The 12014-nt window shown below is 40.6% G+C and overlaps 1 protein-coding gene across 1 annotated transcript in view; it reads left to right on the top strand.

Moving 5' to 3' along the window:
- The window catches only part of LOC106571088 (protein farnesyltransferase subunit beta), a 31277-nt gene extending 21885 nt beyond the window's left edge, over positions 1 to 9392 (top strand). The window contains exons 10-12 of the mRNA XM_045695555.2: positions 262 to 373; positions 7188 to 7302; positions 7567 to 9392. Coding sequence (XP_045551511.1) covers positions 262 to 373; positions 7188 to 7302; positions 7567 to 7698 — 359 coding nt within the window. The 3' untranslated portion in view covers positions 7699 to 9392. The remainder of the gene's footprint in view (positions 1 to 261; positions 374 to 7187; positions 7303 to 7566) is intronic.
- The last annotated feature ends 2622 nt before the right edge of the window (positions 9393 to 12014 follow it).

Here is a 12014-nt window from a genome sequence, read left to right on the forward strand (position 1 = left end):
GGGCAGAGAAGCAGGCAGGCGGACCGACAGACAGAGAAGCAGGCAGGTGGACCGACAGACAGAGAAGCAGGCAGGCGGACCGACAGACAGACAGACCGAGGCGGGCGGACCAACAGACAGACAGAGAGGCAGGCAGGCTGACCAACTGGCCTAATTTGGCACATTTTCTAATACCCCAGTCTGAAAAGTACTAGCCTCTGGCTACCTTCATCTCATATAATTGGTTTTGGAATTTTTGCCAATTTTTTTGTTGACCAAAAGGGGACTCTACATTGAGCCTGCAGAAGTGGATGTTTGAGCAGCAGGCGTTGCAGGAGTACATCCTCCTCTGCTGTCAGAACCCTGCTGGCGGGCTGCTGGACAAGCCTGGCAAGTATGTACCCTACACACACACACACACACACACACACTGTGTACACACTACATATACATACAGTGCCTTGCAAAAGTATTCATCCCCCTTGGTGTTTTTCCTACTTTGTTGCATTACAACCTGTAATTTAACTGGATTTTTATTTGGATTTCATGTAATGGACATACACAGAATAGTCCAAATTGGTGAAGTGGAAAATATAACTTGTTTTTAAAAAATTCTACAAAATTTTTTTACGGAAAAGTGGTGCGTGCATATGTATTCACCCCTTTGCTATGAAGCCCCTAAATAAGATCTGGTGCAACCAATTACCTTCAGAAGTCACATAATTAGTTAAAGTCCACTTGTGTGCAATCTAAGTGTCACATGATCTGTCACATGATCTCAGTGTATATATACACCTGTTCTGAAAGGCCCCAGAGTCTGCAACACCACTAAGCAAGGGGCATCACCAAGCAAGCAGCACCATGAAGACCAAGGAGCTCTTCAAAAAAGTTGTGGAGAAGTACAGATCAGGGTTGGGTTATAAAAAGATATCAGAAACTTTTAACATCCCACGGAGCACCATTAAATCCATTATTAAAAAATGGAAAGAATATGGCACCACAACAAACCTGCCAAGAGAGGGCCGCCCATCAAAACTCACAGACCAGGCAAGGAGGGCATTAATCAGAGGCAACAAAGAGACCAAAGATAACCCTGAAGGAGCTGCAAAGCTCCACAGCGGAGATGGGAGTATCTGTCCATAGGATCACTTTAAGCCGTACACTCCACAGAGCTGGGCTTTATGGAAGAGCCATTGATTAAAGAAAAAATAAGCAAACACGTTTGGCGTTCGCCAAAAGGCATCCCCAAACATATGGAAGAAGGTACTCTGGTCAGTTGAGACTAAAATTGAGCTTTTTATCCATCAAGGAAAGCGCTATGTTTGGCGCAAACCCAACACCTCTCATCACCCCGAGAACACCATCCCCACAGTGACGCATGGTGGTGGCAGCATCATGCTGTTGGGATGTTTTTCATCAGCAGGGACTGGGAAACTGGTCAGAATTGAAGGAATGATGGATGGCGCTAAATACAGGGAAATTCTTGAGGGAAACCTGTTTCAGTCTTCCAGAGATTTGAGACTGGAACAGAGGTTCACCTTCCAGCAGGACAATGAACCTAAGCATACTGCTAAAGCAGTACTCGAGTGGTTTAAGGGGAAACATTTAAATGTCTTGGAATGGCTTAGTCAAAGCCCAGACCTCAATCCAATTGAGAATCTGTGGTATGACTTAAAGATTGCTGTACACCAGCGGAACCCATCCAACTTGAAGGAGCTGGAGCAGTTTTGCCTTGAGGAATGGGCATCCCAGTGGCTAGATGCCCCAAGATACTTGCAGCTGTAATTGCTGCAAAGGGTGGCTCTAAAAAAGTATTGACTTTGGGGGGGTGAATAGTTATGCACACTCAAGATTAGGTTTTTGTTGTATTTTGCATCTTCAAAGTGGGAGGCATGTTGTGTAAATCAAATGATATACAAATTAGAGGTCGACTGATTTTATGATTTTTCAACGCCGATACGGATTATTGGAGGACCAAAAAATCTGCTTTTTAATTTAAATTATTTTTTATAAAAGTGTTCATTCAGTATTGTTGTAATTGTCATTATTTATATATGTATATGACAATTACAACAATACTGAATGAACACTTATTTTAACTTAATATTATACATTAATAAAATCAATTTAGTCTCAAATCAATAATGAAACATGTTCAATTTGGTTTAAATAATGTAGAAACACAGTGTTGGAGAAGAAAGTAAAAGTGTAATGTGACATTTCAAAAAGATAACGTTTAATTTCTTTGCTCAGAACATGAGAACATATGAAAGCTGGTGGTTCCTTTTAATATGAGTCTTAAATATTCCCAGTTAAGACGTTTTTGGTTGTAGTTATTATAGGAATTATGACGCGTTGACTATTTCTCTCTATACCATTTGTATTTCATATACCTTTGACTATTGGATGTTCTTATAGGCACTATAGTATTGCCAGCCTATTCTCGGGAGTTGATAAGCTTGAAGTCATAAACAGCGCTGTGCTTCAAGCATTGTGAAGAGCTGCTGGCAAACGCAGGAAAGTGCTGTTTGATTGAATGCTTACGAGCCTGTTGCTGCCTACCACCACTCAGTCAGACTGCTCTATCAAATATCAAATCATAGACTTAATTATAATATAATAACACACAGAAATGCGAGCCTTAGTTTCCGGATTTGACCATATTAATGACCTATCATTTCGAAAAACAAAACGTTTATTCTTTCAGTGAAATACGGAACCGTTCCGTATTTTATCGAACGGGTGGCAACCCTAAGTCTAAATATTGCTGTTACATTGCACAACCTTCAATGTTATGTCATAATTATGTACAATTCTGGCAAATTAATTATGGTCTTTGTTAGGAAGAAATGGTCTTCACACAGTTCGCAACGAGCCAGGCGGCCCAAACTGCTGCATGTACCCCGACTCTGTTGCACAGAACACAAGAGAAATGACACAATTTCCCAAGTTAAAGTAAATTAATGTTAGCAGGCAATATTAACTAAATATGCAGGTTTAAAAATATATACTTGTGTATTGATTTTAAAGAAAGGCATTGATGTTTATGGTTAGGTACATTGGTGCAACGACAGTGCTTTATTTGCAAATGTGCTTGTTAAATCATCACCCGTTTGGAGAAGTAGGCTGTTATTCGATGATAAATTAACAGGCACCGCATTGACTATATGCAAAGCAGGACAAGCTAGATAAACTAGTAATATCATCAACCATGTGTAGTTAACTAGTGATTATGTTAAGATTGTTTTTTATAAGATACATTTAATGCTAGCTAGCAACTTACCTAGGCTCCTTGCTGCACTTGCGTAACAGGTGGTCAGCCTGCTATGCAGCCTCCTCGTGGAATGCAATGTAATCGGCGTCCAAAAATGCTGATTACCGATTGTTATGAAAACTTGAAATCGGCCCTAGTTAATCGGCCATGCCGATTTAATCGGTCGACCTCTAATGCAAACCCCCCAAAAATCCATGTTAATTCCAAGTTGTAAGGCAACAAAATAGGTAAAATGCCAAGTTGGCTGAATACACTGTGTATATATATATACACACACACACACACACACACTACATACAAGTACCTGCCAAAATAAAGGAAACACTTGAGTAAATAAGTAATACAAAGTACACTGAGTGAACACCTTCCTAAAATTGAGTTATCCCCCATTTGGTCTAAGAACCACCTCAATATGTTGGAGGTGTTGAAGGCGTTCCACTGGGATGCTGGCCCATGTTGACTCCAATGCTTCCCACAGTTGACTGGATGTCCTTTGGGTGGTGGACCATTCTTGATACACACGGGAAATAGTTGAGCATGAAAAACCCAGCAGCGTTGCAGTTCTTGACACAAACCGGTGCATCTGGCACCTACAACCATACCCCGTTCAAAGGCACTTAAATATTTTGTCTTGCTCATTTACCCTCTGAATGGGACACATACACAGTTCATGTCTCGGTTGTCTCAAGGCTTAAAAATCCTTCTTTAACCTGTCTTTTACACTGATTTTGAAGTGGATTTAACAAGTGACATCAATAAGGGATCATAGCTTTCACCTGGATTCACCTGGTCAGTCTGTCATGGAAAGAGCAGGTGTTCTTAATGTTTTGTATACTCTGTGGAGACACCTGCTTTCAATAAACACAGGTCTGTTAATTAAGAAATCAACGTCCCGTCATGTATAGAAATTCCCCGTTCCCATTGTTTTAGCTACCATGACTTAGGGATGGGGGTTTGAAATACTATTTGAATAGTGAAATTATTATCATACATTTTTGTCAGATATAGTGGAAATGTATGTATTTGTTATTGATTTATTTTTCTGTGTGTTTTTAACCTGAGCACTGCTGCGCGAGTTATAGATGCTGGCCCTCTATTGATCTGTTGCTGCGGAGGTTATATGGGGCGGTGGGTGTAACGAGCTGACATTGGGAGAGACGCCAAGGCAACACCGACCACAGCCAAGACTAGCTAACGTTCGCTTGTAGCAGTCACCCATGGTCTGTTGTTAGGAAATATCTTACATGATCCCCCCCCCCCCAAAAAAAAACATGAAAGATATTTCATAACAACAAACCATGGGTGACCAAATGATTGAAAGTGGTGCTTAACATGAAGAAACAAAGTGTTTGCCTCCGATAATCCACTCTAAAGAAAATAGCTACAGAGAGAGGTGAACAAGGATAAGCTGCAACAGATGTCACTGGGAGACACGTTTGGTCTGCCTTGGATGGGCGTTAAGAATATGGCAAATGCCCCCTTCAAAGCGAGGCAACGTATCGATCCCTGCCTGGACAACAAGAGGGTGTGCCTCTCTACAGCCAATGAACTAAATGAGTTCTTCACCCCGCTCCCCCCCCCCCCCCCGCCTGTCTGGAGGAGGATGTCATGGCAACCGAGAACGCGCTCGTCGTCAATGAGGTAGTCAGTCGTACGAGTGTTTTTGGTACACGAAAGAGTCCGTGGTCTGATAACATAAGTGGTCGTGTCTTGAAACACTGTTCCACTCAGCTGAGCGGTGTCTTCTCTGTCTGTCTGTCAATTCCATCTCTATGGAAACAATCTATTGTTGTACCTGTCCCAAAAACCTTTCATCCATCTGCATCAAATGATTACAGACATGTCTCTCTTTAATCTCTTGAAAAGATCAACAACACCACCAGACACCTTCTTGACCCCCCCTCCATTTTACATACTGGTCAGAGAGGGGGACAGATGATGCCATCCTCTCTTACTCACATCTGGTGTACGTGTATTTGGAGGCCATTTAAAACCCATGTGTGTGTCATGATCACAGATTTCTCCTCGGCATTTAACACAATCAATCCTTTGGTCCTCGTGGATAGACTGAGAGGAGACTTGATGCTGTGCTTATAACACGGATCACCAACTTCCTAGCTGATAGGTCTCAGCAGGTACGAGTTGGCAACACACACTCTGAGGTGGGCACCCCACAGGGCAGTGTTCTTTCACCAGTACTATACGTACTGTAAACAGACAGCTGCCGGAGTCGGTTCCCAGGGCGCTGCCTGATCAAATATACTGCTTTGGTTAGTCTTCTCGAAGGGGATGAGACAGAGCGTGGACCAGCTCTATGTGATTTGACTGTCATTCCATCTAAACTTTAAATACATGGAAAACAAAGGACACGGTGATTGACTTTGGAAGGAGCACTACCATGCACACACCACCACTGATAAAAGGTGAGCCCATTTGAAATAGTGGAGTACAAACACATTGGGCTAGTCATTGACAACAACCTGTCCTGGGATCAGTGTACTGACACTATTTTTAAGAAAGGCCAACAGACTGTATTTCCTAAGGAAACTGCACTTTTTTTTAAATGTTGATCTAGCCATCATGGTTGTCCTTTTTATAAATTATTTGTTGAGCTCATTCTGTCTTACTGCTTGACCTGCTGCTTTGGGAATATCAAGGTTGCACTGAAAAAAGGTTAAACAAGATAGTCAGGATTTGTAGAAAAATCGAGGCAAGAACTGTCATCTCTCTACCTGGGCAGAGCCCTCCATAAGGTGAAAACAATAGCGGTTGACTCTTCCCATTCACTCCACCCTGAATTCCAGCTCCTTCCCTCTTGCCGCAGGTACAGACTCCATAAGGTTAAAAAAAAAATAGGGCCAAGTACTCCTTTTATTCCTAATGCAATTCTGCAACTTAACAATATGTTGACTAATTGCACATAGCTACTGCACATACCCTGCCAATTTGCTTGTAAATATCCTTTGCTATTTATTTTTAGATGTGATATGTTTTATGACTGCTGCAAGATGAATTGCCTCTCTGAGGAAATTAAAATCTTCAGAATCTGAATGTTATTTATCATCCCATATAACAGTGCCTGTCTTGACTGGAGTAGCCTAGAGAAGCTAGCTAGCTAAGCTAACCAGCTATAACTAGCTTGGTTAATTCAGAGATGGCTAAACTAACTAGCTATAACTAGCTAGGTTAATTCAGAGATGGCTAGGCTAACTAGCTAGGTTAATTCAGAGATAGCTACGCTAACCAGCTATAACTAGCTAGGTTAATTCAGAGGTAGTTTAATTCAGAGCTAACTAGCTAGGTTAATTGAGGCCACATGCTGCGGTTGCTCCCCAACCCCATTCAGATAAAACAGCCTACCTGTTGATTGCTCCTTGTAGCTTATTTATTCCATCTTGCATTGAATTAGTGAACTCTCACTCCACTTGCTACATATTGAGCTTCTTTGCCGCTTTGATTGGCCAAGATAAACAACAAGCTAAACCTGTGTTTTTATGGGCCGATCTGTGCACGTCATAACTACATTGAAAAGTTTTTTATTAAATGTAGTATTTTAAATGTCATTCATTTTGAAAAAGCCTTTTCAGTGTTAAAAATCTGGTTTAAAAAAAAATGTATGCTTGCCAAAATGTATGCCCGTTCAAATATTAAAATAACCATGCACATCCCTACCATGGCTAGAAGAAATCTGTTACTCTGAAAGAGATGTCTCAAAGAAGCATAAGGGGTAGAATCTATGCCAAGGTGCATTGAAGCTGTTCTGGAGGCTCGTGGTGTCCTATTAAGACTCTTGGTGTTGGTGTTTCCTTTTATTTTGGCAGTTACCTGTATGTATTACATACAGAGAGACACTTTTTTTTTGACACCAATTGATTGCAGAAACAAAACCTGTGAAAACCTCCTTTCACACATTCCTCTTTCTTTCCTCCTCAAGATCCAGAGACTTCTACCACACCTGTTACTGTCTGAGTGGTCTGTCTGTAGCGCAGCACTTTGGCAACATGGATCTGCACCACGAGCTGATCGTCGGCCGGGAGGAGAACAGACTGGTGAGCCTCTAGGAGTTTTTCGAGAATGTTTAATCCAGATAAATCAGAAAGGGGAGCATGATAATTTAACACTTTCTTGTTAAATTAGCATGAACATCATACAGTCTATCCCAGAAGTGGACTGTTTCCTGTTCCCATACACATCCTTAGGAGCCCTATCTTGTGAAAGCTCCATTGTTTACATTTTAGCTGGTGGCCCACTTTTGGATAGAATTCACATCTTACAGAGCATGGCTTTAAAAAGTAGTGTTTTCTTCTCTCCAGGCCCCCATCCACCCCGTCTACAACATCTGTCCAGAGAAGGTAGCCCAGGCCATCCAACACTTCCACCAGCTGCCTGTGCCTGCACAGAAAGAGGGGTCCTCGGTCTGCAACACTACCACTGACCACTCCTAGTGCTCACAGTGTAGGCATGCATATGAGAGTATATGAGGGGGTCAATTTGAGCATGAAGGCGAGGCTCAGAATCGCTTATCTTGATCACATGAATAGTTATTTGGGATGCAAGGTTTGTCTATATCGGTGATTCTTTTGCAGTACGACTGCAATGATTAACTCTGGGATAAGGTAGTAGTGGCACATAACCCCTGATACAGGATCAGATATTTTTGTCATCCCCCTTAGGATTCAGGGTAAATCTGTTCCTAGATCTGTGGTTAGGAGCAACTTATAGTGCCTTCAGAATGTATTCACACCACTTTTTCCAAATTTTTGTTGTTACAAAGTGGGATTAAAATGGATTAAATTATCATTTTTGGTCAACGATCTACACAGAATTCTACCTTAAAATTTTTTTTTTTTTTTTATAAATATCCCCCTCACACATTATGCTTTAAAAACGTAATGGTTGTTAATCATTGCTAGAATGCCATTTTCAAGTCTTGTCATAGAATTTCAATTAGATATAAGTAAAAACCGTAACTAGACCACTCAAATATTCAACGTCGTCTTGGTAAGCAACATCAGTGTATATTTAGCCTTGTGTTTTAGGTTATTGTTCTGCTGAAAGGGGAATTCATCTCCCAGTCTGGTAGAAAGCAGACTGAACCAGGTTTTCCTCTAGGATTTTGCCTGTGCTTAGCTCCATTCTGTTTTATTTTTTTTATCCTGAAAAACTCTCCAGTCCTTAACAATGACAAGCATACCCATAACATAATGCAGCCACTACTATTCTTGAAAATATGGAACGTGGTATTGGATTTGCCCCAAACATAATGCTTTGTATTCAGGACAAAACATTAATTTATTAGCCAAATTTTTTGCAGTATTACTTTAGTACCTTGTTGCAAACAGGATGCATGGAGGCTTCCTTTTCAATGAGGTTAGTATTGTGGAGTAAGTACAATGTTGAGCCATCCTCACCATTGGCCTCATGGTGAAATCCCAGAGCAGTTTCCTTCCTTTCCGGCAACTGAGTTAGGAAGAACGCCTGTATCTTTGTAGTGACTGGGTGTATTGATATACCATACAAAGTGTAATAAATAACTTCACCATGCTCCAAGGGATATTTAGCTTTTAATTTTTACCCATCTACCAATAGGTGCCCTTCTTTGTGAGGCATTGAAAAACCTCCCTGGTCTTTGTGGTTGAATCTGTGCTTGAAATTCACTACTTGATTGAAGGGCCTTACCTGTATGTGTGGGGTACAGAGATGGGGTAGTCATTCAAAAATCATGTTAACCACTATTATTGAACACAGTGAGTCCATGTGACTTGTTTAACACTTTTACTCTTGAACTTAAGTTAGTCATAACAAAGGGGGTGAATAGTTATTGACTCAAGACATTTCAGCATTTAAAAATAATAATAATAATTTAGAAAATGTTCTGCAAACAAAATTCCACTTTGACGTAATGGGTATCACTGACACAATCTAAATGTAATTCATTTTAAACTCTGTCTAACACAAAATGTGGAAAATTTAAAGGGGTGTGAATGTTCTGAAGGGACTGTATATGTGGAGCAGTGTGCTACAAGTATCCATCCAGCAAACTGGTTGATTGCTGGTCCCTGACTGACAAAGAAGGGAGTGGGAGAAGAGGAGAAAATTAGGGCTGCCCAAATAAAGGCCTGAGTATAAATTGTTGGAATCTTGGATGGTTGTGAGTTATTTACTTTATACAGAAATGAATATATACTGTGACTCTTGTGGTCGTCTGACCAAGGTGAATTAACCAAATAAATGTTCATACCACCAGTGCAGAACTTTGTGGATGACTGACCTAAGCTCCTCTCTGTAAAGCGGTTTAAGCCAAGTCAATCTGAAGTTATTGTTACTAGCTCCAGCCAGAGCTATGTATTCAAATAGTTGGAACATTGAGAGTTCTGCATTATGATGCATTAACATGACACTACAACATTCTATAGCAGCCATGTTAGAACCCCATTAACATGACACTACAACATTCTATAGCAGCCATGTTAGAACCCCATTAACATGACACTGCAACATTCTATAGCAGCCATGTTAGAACTCATTAACACTACATGTGGAATATTTTAACAATGATATGTAACTGAATGTCTGGAATTAGAACACTGTAAATGTATGGCTCTGGCTCCACCCATTTCATTTCTGAGAAGTCAGAAGGGTAAGCAGTTCTTTGAATTCTTCAACCCTGTTGGCCATCAAACAGCTCACAGAACAGAATGAATTCTTCAACCCTGTTGGCCATCAAACAGCTCACAGAACAGAACTGCCCTCGATCAAAACATGAAATACAGGTATGTACTGAGTGTGTCCCAAATGGCATCATGTGCACTACTTTTGACCAGAGTCCTATGGCCCATAGTCAAAAGGAGTGTTATGTAGGGTATAGGGTGTCACACCCTATGTATACCTGCGAGGGCAAACCAGTTGTATGACATGACAGGAGTTATGACACCAGACACGTACCTGAGGTGTGTTCAGTTAGCTTTGTTTGCTACGTTTCGTGGCACTTTTCTCCAAAATGGTGCACACTGTTCTTCAACAAGCTTTGAGGTACATTTGCTCCTATTTGGTGGGTGTGGCCATTTGAAATCGCAAAACCCGGGCAGCACACACACCATAAGGAAATCGCCCTCTGGGCCGACAAGAGTTTAACAGTTCCGTTTCCATTGAATTCGTTGCACACCGTTTTGTCATACTGAACGCAGCCCTGGATACCTGCTGCCCTTACAAACCAGAAAAACATGAAGTCATCTAGGTGGATGGATGGACTATCAGCACTCGGCAAACACAGGAACACGCAGTTCTGTCATTCATCTCATAACCCTGTAGGATAGGTTGATGTTATAGAGGGTTTAAACTATGTTCAAATACTGAACTGCATGTCATCCACCAAGTCTGGAACCAACAGGACCCTGAACAGCTTCTACCCATGACTGCTGAAGAGTTAACCAAATAGCTACTTGGACTAATCTGCATTGACCCTTTTTGCACTAATTATTTTGACTCCTCAGTAACCACAGCGTACGCGTTGATCTATCCTGTTGCCAAGTCACTTCATTCCTACGTATATGTACATATCTACCTCAATTACCTGTTACCCCTGCACATCAACTCAGTACCGATGCCAAGTTATCTTTACTTTCCCCTCTGCGTTGTTGGGAAGGGCCCGCAAGCATTTCACTGTTAGTCTACACCGGTGACAAAATCTAATCCATAAAATGTATAATTTCTCTTCAGATTATAAATGTTTGGATACGTTGTCCACTTAACAGGAAAAACCTGCAACAAAATACAGAATCACACTTTTTAAAGGATAAAATAGTTTTATTTATAGTCTCATAGTAAAGGTAGGCCTCAACTTGCAAGACAATTGTTGGCAGTATGTACAACATACTTGTAATTTCCATGGAATGGAATCAGACAAAGATTATTTAGTTGACACTAATCATACCCTAAAATGGGTGGGGGGGAGATAATTGAAAAGATACATACACACATTTCCTAGACACGCAAAAGGCTTTTTTTCTCCTCTTTTATTTTTTTTAACTTGGTAATAAGGTGTAATTCACAACATGTTGACAGGGACGTCATTTTCTCCTCATACTGAAAAAAAAAAATGGGAACTACATTTTGACATTCATTATCTATTTCATACCTTGAAGGACAACTACAAGTGACAAATTTGTGAGAATACAAAATGCATAACATTTGAGAACATACAATCAATAACGTTTTTATTTATTTAAAACATGGAGATTACTGACTCAGCCACCTAAACTCATTCACTAGTTCAAGCTAAAAGATGGAATGAATTTAGTCCTTTCTTCCAAAACATCAATGATTTTCTACAAAGGGGATTATATGTTTCAATTTAACCAACATGTGTCAAAATGGAAAACTAATTCTGTGGGCCTGAGGTGGGTTTTTGTTTCACTTATACATCAATATTTAGCTTCAAAGTGTCTTCACATTCTTTTCTGTGGAAATTTTTTTTTTTTTAAAAAAGGTAAGCTTCTCCGACAGATAGACGACTTCTTGACGCGTGTAAATTCTAAAACCGGTTCTTATCAAGACAAAAAAAAGAAAAAAGTATATTCGCGTGCGGAGGAGTACGCCTCTTCTCTCCTTAGTTTTCCACTGGGAGGAGAGAGTACGTAGTAGAGGGTACAAAAATCATTGAGTCCTCTACGTGGCGAAAATTCCTAATTTTGGGTTTTGGATAGTTGACGTTGCTGAGAGAGATACTGATGCTGAGAAGTCAAAGAGAGGAAAGGGGAGA

Source organism: Salmo salar, chromosome 15 (genome assembly GCF_965601325.2).
Source record: "Salmo salar chromosome 15, fSalSal1, whole genome shotgun sequence".
NCBI classification, from domain to species: Eukaryota; Metazoa; Chordata; class Actinopteri; order Salmoniformes; family Salmonidae; genus Salmo; species Salmo salar.